Here is a 15,071-nt window from a genome sequence, read left to right on the forward strand (position 1 = left end):
ACTTAGATTATCAAACTTATTGACATACAGTTGGACACAATAATTCTGAATTATTACTTTAATTTCCTCTTCATTGATGGTGAGTTCACCTTTTTCATTTATGTTACTAGCAATTTTATTTTCTTTCTTTTTAATCAAATTAACCAGAGTTTATCAATTTTATTGATTTTTTTTATAAAACCAACTCTTGGTTTTATTAGTTCAATAGTTTTCTTGTTTTCAATTTTATTAATCTCTCTTTTAATTTTTAGATTTTCTAATTTGATTTTGTAATTGGATATTTTTAATTTGTTCTTTAATTTTTTTAGTTACGTGTTTAGTTTATCGATTTCCTCTTTCTCTAATTTATTCATGTAAACATTTAAAGATAGAATATCTCCCCTGCAACTGCCTTGGCTGTATCCCATTAGTTTTGGTATGTTGTTTCGTTATTGTCATTATCTAGGATGAAATCATTAATTTTTTTCTATAATTTGTTATTTGATCCACTCATTCGTTAAAATGAAGTTATTTAGTTTCCAAATAGTTTTAGTTCTGTCTCTCCCTGACCCATTATTGCATGTGATTTTTAGTGCATTATGATCTGAGAAGGATGTATTCACTATTTCTACCTTTCTGCATTTGATCATTAGGTTTTTATGCCCTTAGTACATGGTCAATTTTTTGTACGTACCATGTACTGCAGAAAAAAAAGTATATTCTTTTCTATCCCCCATTCAGTTTTCTCCAAAGCTCTATCATGCCTAGATTTTCTAACAATCTCTTTATCTCATTAACTTCCTTCTCATTTATTTTATGTTTAGATTTATCTAAATCTGAGAGCAGGAGGTTGAGGTCTCCCAGTAGAGTTTTGCTGTCTATGTCTTCCTGTAATTCATTCAACTTCTCTAAGAATTTGGATGCTTTACCAGTTGGTACATATATATATATTAAGTATTGAAATTGTTTCATGGTCTATGGTACCTTTTAGGAGGATATAGTTCCTTCCTTATCTCTTTTAATGAGATCTTTTTTTGCAGCCACTTTGTCTGAGATAAGGATTGCTACCCCTGCTTTTTTCACTTCAGCTGAAGCAAAACATATTTAACTCCAACCTTTTACCTTTACTCTATATATATTGCTCTGCTTCAGATGAGTTTCTTGTAAGCAGCATATTGTAGGATTCTGGTTTTTAATCCACTTTGCTATTTGTGTATGTTTTATGGGAGAGTCCATCCCATTCACATTCAAAGTTATAATTACTCTTTATTGCCCTCTTTACTATCTTCCCTCTGTTTGTATTTTCCCCTTCTTTCACTTTATCCATATTCCCCAGCATTTTGTTTCTGAATACCACCACCTTCATTGTGTTTGCCTCCTTATATCCAACCTCCCTCCTCTTTCTTTCCGTTTTCCCTTTGCCCCTTCTTCCTTCCCTTCCTTCTGTTAGTTCCTCTTTTCCTCTCCCTCCCCCCTTTCCCTTTTAATACTTGAAAGCTAAGATTTCTTAACTGAGTGTATGTTAAAAAAATGCTTTCTATTAAAATGGGAGTTCCTATTGTTTCTATCATAAGCAACATTGTTACTATATTGAGGGCTTAAGGAAACATTTTCTTATCCTATCTTCCTGGGAACATGCATAAATGAATGAATGAATGAAAGACCCCCTTATTAAGAACTTATTACAGGGGGTGGCTGGGTGGCGCAGTGGATAAAGCACTGGCCTTGGAGTCAGGAGTACCTGGGTTCAAATCTGGCCTCAGACACTTAATAATTACCTAGCTGTGTGGCCTTGGGCAAGCCACTTAACCCCATTTGCCTTGCAAAAACCTAAAAAAAAAAAGAACTTATTACTAGTGAGTGCCTGCCCGCAGGTACTCCAGCTCACAGGAGCAAGACCAAAAGCTCTCCCAAGGAGAACTCCAAGTGCAGTTCAAGCTTGTATTATTTAGTGATGGAAGTTCTAGAAAAACTACATTTGTGAAACCTCACTTGACTGGTAAATTAAAAATTCACCACCTTGTATGTGGAGGTCTATGCACTTGTGCTCCATAACAGATCTTATTAAACTCAATGTGTAGTATACTGCTGACCTGAGAGGTAGTTATGACTTCCAAACTTAATGTGTCATTATAATGTTTGATGTAACATAGTTACAAGAATGTGCCTAACTGGCATAGAGATCTTGAATAAGTATGTGAAAACATCCCAGTAGTGTTGTGTGGCAACAAAGTGAATATTAAGAAAGAAAATTCAAGCCACATTCAATTGTCTTCCATAGGAAGAAGATAGTACCATAACATTTTGGCCAAAAGTAACTACAACTTTGAGAAACCTTTGGCTTGCTTTTGTTGGTTCAGTCATGACTAACAACTTTGTGACCCCATTTAGGGCTTTCTTGGCAGAGATACTAGAGTAGTTTTCCATTTCCTTCTCTAGGTTATTTTACAGATGAGGAAATTGAGGCAGACAGATTTAAGTGATTTGTCCAAGATCACACAGCTGGTAAGTGTCTGAGGTGGAATTTGAACTCATGAAGATCAGTCTTCCTTACTCCAGGCTCAGCACTCTACCAATGCATTACCTAGCTGTCATTGACTTGCTAGAAACTTTAGTGAGGGCTCTGATTTTCATGGATCCAACTCTGTATGAGCAGAACTTCCTTCCTGATTGTTCAGCCAACTGTGCTTTCTGATGAAGATAATTGTCTTGTAATGGCACTGGTATACATCTACTACTTTATAATATAGCTGAGCAGAATATGTGCTTAATCTTTGGGCTGCTAAAGGAGATGACTAGACTTTGGAGAGAATGGGCAGTTTAAATATATACATATGTGTGTTTACATATATATTTTTTATACATATGATTCATATTTTGGACTGTGGATTTGGCTGTTTTGAACTGCAGTTATGTCTCCTTGAGTTTCAAACATAAGACTGATGCAGTGCCATCTCACTATTCCCTTTTCATTTTCATTCAGTTCATACAAAAGTTGTATTTCAAATATCTAAGCAATTGAGCTCTTATCCTTTGTTTACAATAAACATTTTAAAACATATTTTGTTTGTTCTGAGTAAATATGTACCAGGTTACTATTAAAATATTCTTCACATTTTTATGAGTAGTTGTTTTTTGTTTGTTTGTTTTGTTTGTTTAGATTTTTCAAGGCAATGGGGTTAAGTGGCTTGTCCAAGGCCACACAGCTAGGTAATTATTAAGTGTTTGAGGCTGGATTTGAACTCAGGTACTCCTGACTCCAGGGCCAGTGCTCTATCCACTGCGCCACCTAGCTGCCCCAAGTAGTTGCTTTTAAAACATTTCAAACATACATCTAAAGATAGGGGCTGAAGAGGTTAAAATTTTAATGTGCTGTTAGAGGACTTGTCACAACTTGGTAATAAAGTTAAAAGGTGTGAGCATAAATAAGTTAGTTAAGGTAAAGGTTTTTATATTAATTAAGCAGAGCATCTAAGGTGACTTGTTGAATGGTAAGCTTGACGAATAAAATCATCACATGAGGATTATACATTTTTCTTGTGTATGAGCTGTCAATAGAAAATTTTATTTCTATGAATTATCAGGTGAATGCAGCTTTTTATTTTTTAAATCTTATTTAATATTTTATTTTTTCCAAATTCAGGTAAAAGCAATATGAATATTTTTTTCAGATTTTGAGTTCCCAATTCTCTCCCTCCCTCCATTCCCTCCCACTAAGAACAAAAGCAATTTGACATAGGTTATACACGTGTAATCATGAAAACCCCATTTCCATTTAAGTCACTGCTTGAAAGAAAACACAGTAAAATAAAGTACAGCTTTGTTAACCATACTTTAAAAGGGGTACTTGAGGTGATTATGGAAATAAGCTAGATTGTTAACTTCAACCTTGATAAGCTTTAAAACCCCTGTGGGCAAAGTATTCCCTGGTAGAAAGGGAATATATCAACATAAAAGTTAATTGTGAAAAAATAAACCATTTTAAGTGATGTCATTCTAACTTGAAACTTTGGGATAAATTCTGTATTTCAGTTTCTCTAATGAAATTGAAGCATTTGATTTTAAAAAAAGTGTTTAATGTAGAGTTTCAGAAGAGTCTTCCAAAGACCATGTCATGACTTTACATAGAAAGTGACTTTAGGGGAGGTTAGGTGGCGCAGTGAATAGAGCACCGGCCTTGGAGTCAGGAGTACCTGGGTTCAAATCTGACCTCATACAATTATTACCTAGCCGTGTGGCCTTGGGCAAACCACTTAAACCTATTGCCTTGAAAAATCTTAAAAAAAAAAAAAGAAAGTGACTTTAGTGGGGAGGAAATGCCAGGCTGGAGATCCAGGGAAATGAAGAAAGAGAAAAACTTGTCTTCAAGGAATCCATAGATTTCTGGAAGAGATACCCAAAGTCCTTGGCATGAAAGAGAGAAGAATACTCCAGAACCAAGACCTAGAAAAGGAGAGGACCTGACAAGCAAAATGTCACATTTGTTGCCTGGTGCCTTGCGGAAGTCTAGCTAGGGTGGGAAGGAGGCAGTCAAAATACATGAATAATTTATAGATGAGCAAAGGTAGTTGTGGCCCATCCAGGAAAGCTGCCAAAAAGAGTGATAGTTCTGAAGGAAGGCAAGGGGGTGGATGGATAGATCTACCTTTGGCTTGGTCTCTTGGCTTTCTACACTCCAGAGGAAACAGTGTTGAAAGAGGAAGTGTGAGGAATTGAGGCCTCTCCCTCAGTCTGTTCCAGGGCCCAATCTAGCTACTAATATCTATAATATTTAGAGGTTCTCAGTTTCTTATTGGGAAAGAAAATACTATTGGACCTGTTTGTCCTCTTCTGAATCTATCTAGGTCTTGGGGTGGGAACACTAGGTTCATATCCTCTCTTTGGAGTTCACAGAGGCAGAGCAGGGGGGTAATAAGGTAACTCTCTTTTTGGAGGGGGAGAAAAGATACAGCTTATAGCCTGATAAACATGGAAGGATGAAATCAACCCAGGGCTGTGAATAGAGATCATTAGAAGTGTCAGGCATCATGGGATCAAACCCCTTCTCACATATCCCTGCTTTCTCCATCCTCTCCCCAGATCACAGACTCTTGGAGAAATCAGACCTGTTGGCCCAATTTACAGAAAAGCTGCCACCTGAACCTCCCATTGAACTTGTTCACCTCCCTTCAGGGTAAGAGAGAAGGTCAAGGGAAGGGCAGAAAGACCTGGGAATGGCATGAGGGAAACTTGGGCAAGGGTATACAGGGCAGAGTTGACTCTAAGGGAAGGGATCTTAATGGGAAAGGAGAGCCTTTGGCAGTGGAGATGATAGTGACCATGGGCAAGGGCTTCAGAGAGCCTAACGCATGAGGTTCTAAAGGGAAGGCGGGGGAGGTTGGGCATGGTGCCCAACCACAGGCTCATACAATGATTGCCCTGTATATTTGCCCTGGTTAATTCTCTTCCTGGTACCTCATTGCCCCAGAGACCATACCAGCTTCCCTCCTACCAGGGACAATTAGGCCTTTCTCCCTTGAGCCCCTCCCCACCAAATTCCCCAAGCCAGAGATGACTCTGTGGCCTGATGCCTAAGACCCTTCCAGTAGGTTGGTTTTTCCAGTCCCTTCCCTTCCTATTCATTTAGCAAACATTAACTGATTATCAGGCTTGTCCCTCCCTCCAGCTGTCTGTTGATCTGTCTCTCTGCATGGGAGAGATGGGGTCCCTGTCTCTCCTTCTCTCTCTCTGATTTCTTCACTCTTTGTCTGTCTTCCTCTTTTCTTCCTTCTGGCTTTCCCCTCCCTCCCTCTCTTCTTTCTTCCTGTTCTTTCTCCATCCTCCTCCCTCCCTCTTGACAGTCCTCTGTCTCTGTCTCTGTCTTCCTCTCTTTTCCTTCTGGCTCCCCACCCCCAGTCCTGTTGTTCTCTGTCCTCCCTCCCTCTTGACAGTCCAACTCACTCTCTTGACTGTCTGTTTTCCTTTTTCTTTTCCTCTTCTCTTAGATGGGTCCTCATTTAACAGATTAGAGCCCACAGTACAAGGCAGAGTTTAGAAATCTGACCCAGGACCTCTGACTCCAGCTTCACCACTTCTTTGCTATATTGTCTGTGTCCCTCCTTTTCTCCCTTGTCTGCCTCTGCCTAAGGTCCCAACCCTTTTTTGGACTGTTGATTTGAAGGTAGGAAGATGCAGAGTTGAGAGGAGCAATTCTTGCCCCTGTATTTCCAGAAAGGGGCATGGGAGAGATGATACCATCAGCTCCACCACATCCTTAGAGGTCTTTAATGACAAGTGAAGGGACATGACTCTCCCAGGCAGAGCAGATGGGAGAGGAAAGGGAATAAAAAGGGGCCCAGGTCATACAGGAGTTAGATTCATACAATCCCTGGGTTAAGTGAAGGGATCCAAGTCATGGATAATCCAAACATCATTTTTCATTTGTCTGTGTTCATGGTTTATACTTTGGGAAGTATAAGGGAGAGAGTTTGACATCCTAGGAATTTACCTTGTTTCACAGCAAAGACTAAAGATAGCCAATGAAGCCCCCTTGAAGTGGGAAAAGAGAGGAAAAGCTCTCCTTTCCCCTTCCAGCCTTTATCTGTATCCTGTTTTATGGTCTGTTCTGGCCTTAGGAAGTATCACCTCTTAGTCTCAGATGCAAAGCACCTATCAGAACTGCCTCTCTGCCTCTAACCTCACCGACTGACTCCCACCTTTTCTGGAGTGGGGGAGGGGAGGTTGATCTGGGGCCTCTTCCCTTCCAACCTTGGAGGCTCTAGACCACAGAGGACAATGGGAGATGAGACCAGCCCAGAAGGGGGGGGGGGAGGAGAGAGAGAGAGAGAGAGAGAGAGAGAGAGAGAGAGTCTGTGTGTGTCTGTGTCTGTCAGTCTGTCTGTATTTGTGTGTGTAAAACAAAAGTGCTTTTTGGATGCTAGGGAGGAGGAGGAGGAGGCAGGACTGCTGCCAGAACCCTTCCCATTGCCTGAGGACCTCAGGAAGAAATGGGAGGAAGAATTGTCTAAGATCAAGTTGGTCTGTGGGGAGGTAAGTTACATTATTTAGAGCTTAGAGATTGATCACCTTATTTTACAGATCTTGAAGACTGGAAGCAAAGAGGGTGCCCATCAGTGGTGGAATGACTGAACCAATTAACCAATATTAGAGGTAGCTTGTGGGGCAGTGACCAGAGCTCTGGTCCTGAAATCAGGATAGATATGAATGAATTGGAGTTAGGAAAATCCTAGTTCAAATCCAGCCTTAGACACATTTAATTAGCTGTGTAACACTGGGCAAGATACTTCTGTCTTGTCTCAGTTTTTTCAACTGTAAAATGGAAGTAATACTTTCTAGGTTGTAATGAGAATCAGATGAGATATTTGTAAAATATTTGCTGACTCTATGCATTGAGAGTGGTGGGGGTGAGGTAAGGAAGAGAGTTGAAAGGCTCTGGGTTCAAGGGAAGGGGAAAAACCAAACATTTATGAACTATCCACTGTATACCAGCCATTCTGCTAAGCTCTGGATAAAAGAAAGGCAAAAACATGGCCCCTACCCTTACGAAACTAGGTGGGTCAGTTAGGTGACCCAGTGGGTGGTTGGGGAGGACCTGAGTTCAATTCTAACCTCAGACATTTACATAGTAGGTACCATAAAAATGTTAATGATGATGATTGAACTCATAGCTTAATGGAGGTGACAACATATAAATCACTCTGATCATTCAAGACATATACATTGTAAATAGAAGATAATCTAGGGATGGTGGAGGGTTGGGATGTACCTCCTGGTGTGGGAGGGGTTTGATCTGGAAGGGGGGAAGCCCTCAGTCTTCAGAGAATGAAGAGTTGTGTGGAGCCCAGCCCTACAGCAAGAAGAAATGAACTCAGACCTCAGAGACTGAGGTACTCCTAGAAATTCTTTATATTCTCTCTCTCTGCCTCATCCCCATTTGCAGATGGCATACCAAGTTGTGGAAAAGAATACAACCCTGAGCTCCCAGGATGCTGTGCTGAAGGATCAGCGGGGCAGGTGGGACCCCAGAGAGATCCCCTGAGCCTAGGAGACAGATGACTGGGGAGCTGCTCAGTCCACAGCTGACCTTGTCCCTTCCCCTGAGGAGCTGGTAGTTTGTTTCAGGAGCAGTCCTCCCTACATTGTGAGAGAGACTTTGGGGTCTTCTGTGTAGGCTCCTCTATCTCAGTGGGGAGAGAGTAGGACTGTGGTCTCTGGGTCTATCTTGCTCCCTGTCCCCCACCCCCTGCAGGCTGTTCATTCTGGAAGCCAAGGTGCATGAATTGGAAGAGATGCGTTGGTGGCTGGCAAAGCAGGTAGCTGGGCAGCAGGACAGGATCATGGAGGGGAAGGAGGCCTATGACACACTATGGGCCCACACTGGCCACCAGGAAGGGGCCTTGAGAAAGCTGGAGGAGGAAAGCCGTGAGCTGGTAGAAAGGCTGATCCAAGTCAAGATGCAAGCAGCCGAGGACCAGAATTACCGAAATGAGTGGACTGAGAGGTGAAGCCTTGGGAGAACCCCCAGATTGAGGAGGGACCCCCTGTCCTCAGCAAGTCCCTGGTCTGAGGGAAGAACCAGCAGCCTCTGTCCCTAAAGAACCTCTGGTTGGAGGGGAGGCACAGATCCTAGGTCCCAGCAGGGAGGGTGACAGTGCCCTTCCTCATTCCTGCCCTTTCCTTTCTCCTGGTCTGGGGGCACAGGGACAGTGGGAGTGATAGAATTCAGATTCCTTGAGTCTCTTTGTTCTTAGGGTCAAGCAAGCCAAGCTTACCAAGGAGCTGAAGAAGGCAATGGGGAGGACAGTCAACATCTCTGAGTAAGTTGGAGATGGGGAAGTGGTCATCTGGGTCTTAAGTGCAGAATGTTAGGACATGGAATGTCATTTCTTAGAGTCTGTCTTAGCACTCTTAATTCACAGAGAAAGAAACTGAGTCCCAGAATGGGAAGAACAGATGCCACAGACAAATCCAGTATCTATCCTTGGGGGATAGATATGGATCAGATGAATAAACAGGACCTTTCTCTATAGGACATCCAAACCCCTAGAGACCTCCCCTCCTATCAGCCCTGGGTGGAACCTCCTGCACTGATCTTAACTCCTCTGTTTCTCTTTCCTTAGGACCCTGGACCCTCCAGGAATTGTTGAGCCCCCTGCTGAGAAACAGGAGCCCTTGGATGTAGAAGTCTATGAGAAACTGTGGAAGCGACCCTTCAGGTAAGTGGGGCCAGAGGGGACTATGTAGACAAGCTGATCCAGCCGGAGGCCCTAACAGTGGTCAGCAGGGGCCAAGACCAGAGGCCTTCTAATCCCTGGGCCACCTGCATCCTAACCTCCATAAAATGAGCTCCCTGAACCACCTTTCTTTGATTTTTGACCTCAGGGAAGGGTCTCTCCCAACCCTATGTCCACCTTGGTCAGTGACTCAGGGATATGATGATTTCATAAACTAACTGGAATTGGAAAAAAAACTAAGGTTCCTCTACAGGTACTCTTCTGGGCAGACCCAAATTGTTATTTTGACCACATTTCCCTCTGACTAATATTCTGTGAGTGGGGAGAGGGAAGCACAGTGAGACTGAACCTTATCTTTCCAGAGATGGTTGGATTTTTCTCATCTCATAAGATTATAGTATTTAGATTTAAAACTGGGAAGGGACCTTTGAGTTTTAATAGCCTCATGTTACACAAGAGGAAACTGAGGCTCAAAAGAAGGGATTGAGAATTTACCCAAGGTCACCCAAGCAGAACCAAAAAGTGAATTTGGGTTTTCTGATGCCAAGTCCAATTGTGCCCATCTTCTCCCCTTTCTCATTCCATCCCCTTCCCTTACCTCCACCTGGAGGCCCACTCAGCTTCAGGTGAGGTCTTCTTGTTACCTGGTCCTCATGAGAGGGTATTCAGATCCTGCTATGGGGCCAGAAGGAAACTTGAGGCTGAGAGAAGATCTTGGGAATTCTCTCTGAATTAAATTCTCAGAGCTGGCAAGGGACCTTCCTGCCTTGTCCACCTTGGACCAAACCAGGGCCTTCTACCTACAACATAATCCACCCACCATGGCTGTTCAGTGAGGGAGAGAACCCTTCCTGCTTAGGACTCTTCCAAATTAATAAAAAAGTTTTCCATCTGCTGGTATCAAGCCTAAACAGGCCTCTTTGAAACTTCTACTCTTGCTCTGAGTTCTGCTCTGGGCCAAGAAAAACAAGTCTCGACTCTTTTCTACAGGCAGGACAACTTTCGCAGACTTGAAGCCAACCATCATGTCCCATCTTGAGACTTCTTTTCTCTGAGTTAACTCCATTTCTTTCATGAATTTGAGGCCTTCAGTCTTCCGGGTTGCCTTCCTCTGGCCACTATCTGGCTTCTTAGTCTCCAGGCCAGCCTCCTCACTGACCTGTCTTCCTTTGGCTATCTAATTTAGCCAGTTGGGGTGGCCTGAGGCTATGGTCTCCACCACTGGGGAGGCTGAGGCTGATGGATTGTGTGAGCACTGGAGTTCTGAGCTGCAGTAGTATTAAAGCTGACTGGGTGTCTATACTAAGGCTGCCACTGGCATGGAGAATCCCCATGAGGGGGATGGAGGTCACCTTCCAGGCTGCCAGTTGGTGTTGGATAGGCCTGAGGGGCTGTTAGACTTCCCTCCTGGACAAAAGAGGAAAATCAATTTTAAAAATAATACAAACAGAAAACAGAGAGATCTAATTCATCCCTTCATTGAAGAACATTTCTTTTTTTTAAATTTATTTTTATTAAAGATATTTGAGTTTTACAATTTTCCCCCCAAGAACATTTCTTGACACTCTACTATCAGGGCTAAGATGGAACTGGGGACAAGGGAAACATTTGCAGGGAGGAGTTGGATTCACGGATCAATTCATCATCTGGTCAGTAAGCATTCACATGGGGCATTGTACTAATCATTGGGGACCTGCTAGGTGAACTGCAAGGTTCCCTCCATTCTGTGCTAAGTGCCAGAGAATAGCAAATGATGGAACAATTTATTGCTATATCATCATCACTTTTTGCAGAGATACTGAATAACTTAAGACTCATCAGCATTAGCATCTAGGTGAGCTTTGGCCCAGGAGATGGCAAAGGTTCCTCCCTGCTCTGCCACCTGGATGAAGTTCCAAGGAGCTTTTGCCAATGTGGTTGAATGGATCCCCTGGAATTGAAGGGTGTGCAGGTAGACAAAAAGTACTTATTAAACAACCTCTTATTCTTCAGACATTGTGCTAAGTGCAGTGCTGGAAGGTAACAGCAACACCATAATGTCCAATCCATGTTAGACACTACATTAAGCACTTTACAATTACTCTCATTTGATTCTCTCAACAACCCTGGGAAATAGCTGCTATTAATATCCTCTTTTACAGTTATTGAGGAAACTGAGGCATACAGAGGTAAGAAGACTTGCCCAGGGTCTTGTAGGTAGCTGAGCGTGAGGCTGGATTTGAACTCAGTTCTTTCTGACTCCAGATTCAGCACTGGGCCACCTAACTTGTTATCAAGAAATAACTTCCTATATATAGTGCCAGAAGATCCTGAAAGCATCTTTGGATAGGAGGCTTATTCCAAACACCCTTTCTGCTTCCCTTGACTTTGAAGTACGATTCTAGGCAGTGAGAGTTGGAAGGATCTGAGAGTTGGAAGAGCATGAACCTTCTTACCAGCATCCTTTATTCAAGTCTTTGCTCTAACCCCTCCACCAATGAGAAGTTAACTCCCCATCAAGGGGGCTTCCTCCACTGTAGGACAGCTCAGACTTTTAGGAATTTTGCTTATTTTGAGAGAAAATTTGTGACTTTATTCATGGTCTTGAAGGTTTTTCCCTCTGTGGTCAAACTGAACATATTTTTGCCTTCTGCCTCAGAATGGCCTTTCAGGTCTTGGAAGACAGGAATTATAGTGGTCCCCCTCCCCTTGAGTCTTCTTGGAAATGAAAACTTCTCCTGTTGCTCCCTCTGTCCCTATTCTTCTGTTCATTCCACCTTCCTGGTCTCTTTATTCTGGCCCATGTGGGCAGTTCAGAGCCAGGGCTCAGAGATAACCCAGGAAAAGATTCTTCTGGCAGAGGTGAGATCCTAAGGGCTTCTCCCTTCTTGTCACCAGCGACCTTATTTGTTCCCTGAACCCCCATCCACCTGATGGTTTTCTCTCTCATTGTTTGGTTCTGCCCCCAGGTCGGCCTCCGCCACTTCCATGACCCTGGCACGCTGCATGGATGTTATGAAGGGGCTACTGGAGTAAGTGGGAATGAGGAGAGCAAGGTGGGGTGCTCATCCCCTCAACTTTCCTGGGACGAGACCAGAGGCTCCTCATCCCCCTGTCCCCAGCTTTCTGCCTTCTTTCTCTCATGCAGCAACTTACCTCCCCTTTTCTCACCCCCATCCCCCTCATCCCTAATATTCTCTACATTGCATTCGTTTTTTCAGCATTTACCCATTTCCTTTCTTGTTCCTTCTAATGTGTCCCCATGTATTCTCATGCCACTTCTTTTCCATTGCCCCATGTGCCTTGCTTTCTCCTCCAATGATTCGCTGCATTTATGTGCACTTCTTCACCAGGGGCTTCCCTTATTGCCATTTTTCTGGTATCCCCTTCCTGAAGTATTTCCCTTCCTATTATCTTCCTTCTCCTAGGAGAGCCTCTGGTCTGCTCCTCCTGAGTTTCTTTGGCTAATGTTGCTCTAGGCTCAACAGGGGGGCAGGTAAGGCAGTATAGGGGCTAAAGAAACTATTAGTCCTTCCAAGTTGGACCAAGCTGGGAGCCCTCTGGGTCTCTAAATATCCCACCCTGCCTCTTGTCATTTCTCTGAGGGTCCTTTCTTAAGGCTGGTCCTTTGGCTCAGTCTTGTCTTTGGCTTGGGTTTTTCAGGAAGATCCATTCTTCTCTCACCAGTTGGCTAGGAGAGCAAGGAAGGCTCCCAGTCCAGCTTCCTCAAGAGTGGGGAGATGGTGACATTCTGTTGGGCTTGCTTGGTGTGTGTTTTCTCTGTTTCTGTCAGTCCACTATACCCTTGTGGGCTCATCTGGAATGAGGACCCTGAGTAGGGGTGCTGTTCCTCCCCTAAGGGGGGGCACACCCTCCTCTCTGGGAGGCAACCTGCCCCCACTCTACAATTCAGTACTGGAGGATCAGGCAATTCTTATTTCTGGAAACCCTTCAGGGCTTTAGGTGAGGAGATAGCAAAATAGGGATTTTTTTTTGCAAGTAGATGAGAACCATCACAGGGCTTAACTTGTTCTTCCAAAATCTTCCTTTTTATTATTACAAACTCGCCAACAACAATAAATAGGATCATTTCCCTATACAAAGAAGAACTGAAAAAAAGGTTGTCTATGAAACGAATCTGGATTGTCAATTGTTTGTTTTTTGTCTCCGTTGGATGCTTCCTTGTTTGTCTGCGCCTCCTTCTGAACTTCTGTCTTCTGTAGCAAGAGCTTTGCCCACCACTGCACACTTCTCCCTACCAAGAATCCAGGTCTGCCCAGGGCCTTGCTCTTCTCCAAGGCTCTCTTCCTCTCAGTGGAGCCTCATCAGCACTCTGGGAGTTACAAGGCAGAGTTATTCTCCCCCATTTTATAGATGAGGGGGAAAGGACCAGGCTTGGAATTCTGGGATTCTCCAGACTTAGTAGGATACCAAGTGGTTCTCCATTTCTCCTTCTGCAGAATGTGCAGATTCCACTCCCAGAAGACCCCCAGACCTGTCCAGTGAATCCCAGAAGCCACGTTTTTTCCTTCCAGGGCCTGTTCTGATTTCCTCCCCTCACCCTGTCTTGGGTGGGCTGCCATTAGGCACATTTCTGCTGTTCCCTGTTTCTCCTGCTTATCTTTGGGACTTTTTCCCCTCCTCCCCTCAGTTGTCACCTCTCTGGACCTCTGTGGCCCCAGACTCTTGTCCAGGTCTAGGTGATGGGGGTAGGGGGATGCCTTGGAGGAATTGTCACTGATTCTCACCCATCCACACAGTTTTCGGAAGAGAAGGGGTCACTCTGTGAGTGGGGCCCTTGAGGCCCGCTATCCAAGCCTTCCCGTCTGTGGGGCTTCCTGTCTCCCAGCCAGAGCCCAGGATATCCAGGTGAGACAGAGCTGCCAAGCATTAAAGGGACAAAGGGGAAGATAGACACAGGGCAGGGATGCTTGTGGATGCATGGGTACATGTATTTTTTCATATATGTTTGAGAAAGATATGGGGAGATATGGGGGCAGATGTAGAGCTACAGAAGATGTTTTTCTGGCTAGACTAGGTGGGCCCATAATGGAGTTTAGTAATACTTGGAAAAGTACCAACTCTTGAAGTAGATGTGTGTATGGGACACAATTTGAAATCTTTACAGGTTGGATAAATGGAAAAGAGGTAGATGGGCCTCACCTGGTTAGTCATGGGGGCTTGGGAAGACCAGGAGAGCCTGGGTCCTGGCTGTGGGGGGGGGCATTAAACTGTTTCTTCCTCCCCCCAGGAGGCTCACCATTCTGAGATCAATGCTGTCTGCTTCAGCTTCAATAGCAGCCTCCTGGCCACAGGTGGGGCTGACCGACTCATCCGCCTCTGGAATGTGGTTGGAGGTGAGTAAAAATCATATCTCTTCCCCTGTATTTCACCAAGGGCCATTTGCTTCTCTTAAGGGCCATAGATGGGGGTGAGTGTCCTGAGCCCCAAATTTGAATCCTTTCCTGGCCCTCCCCCATACCCATCTCCTGTCATTTATGGGAAAGTAGTACTGCCCTTTGGGACTGAGATAGTTAGGGAGGTTGAGGAATTCCTGGAACCTTCGAAGTAGACAGAACCTGAGCCACTTTGAATTCAGTCTGTGATGTGGAAAAGACTCGAAGCTCCTAGGTGGGGGCTGAGCCTTGAACCCAGGACTTGGTCTCTGGGCCATGGTTCATTCTGTGCTGAATCCCACTCTGAACCCACAGTGAAACCCAAATGACTTAGCCATCTGGCGTCTGTAGAAAAAAGCACTAAGTCTAAAGACATGAGTTTAAGTCCTGCCTTCAATTCTTATTAGCTATGCAACTTTGATCAGGCCACTTTCTGAGTCTCCATTTCCCCAGTAAAAATGTGGCTATGCATATTATTGGCTTC

General features: G+C 43.9%; 1 protein-coding gene across 3 annotated transcripts in view; it reads left to right on the forward strand.

Moving 5' to 3' along the window:
• ATG16L2 (autophagy related 16 like 2) overlaps positions 1-15,071 on the forward strand; it is a 30,292-nt gene that overhangs the window by 4,503 nt on the left and 10,718 nt on the right. Inside the window, exons 2-10 of one of the 3 annotated variants that reach the window (XM_074216803.1) lie at positions 5,059-5,152; positions 6,900-7,008; positions 7,919-7,992; positions 8,228-8,479; positions 8,730-8,795; positions 9,099-9,194; positions 12,161-12,223; positions 13,952-14,060; positions 14,443-14,548. In XM_074216803.1, the coding sequence (XP_074072904.1) occupies positions 7,919-7,992; positions 8,228-8,479; positions 8,730-8,795; positions 9,099-9,194; positions 12,161-12,223; positions 13,952-14,060; positions 14,443-14,548 (766 nt within the window). In that variant the 5' untranslated portion in view covers positions 5,059-5,152; positions 6,900-7,008. The other 2 variants (XM_074216804.1, XM_074216805.1) reach the window with 2 other exon arrangements.

Source organism: Macrotis lagotis, chromosome 1, assembly GCF_037893015.1.
Source record: "Macrotis lagotis isolate mMagLag1 chromosome 1, bilby.v1.9.chrom.fasta, whole genome shotgun sequence".
In the NCBI taxonomy this organism is placed as follows: domain Eukaryota; kingdom Metazoa; phylum Chordata; class Mammalia; order Peramelemorphia; family Peramelidae; genus Macrotis; species Macrotis lagotis.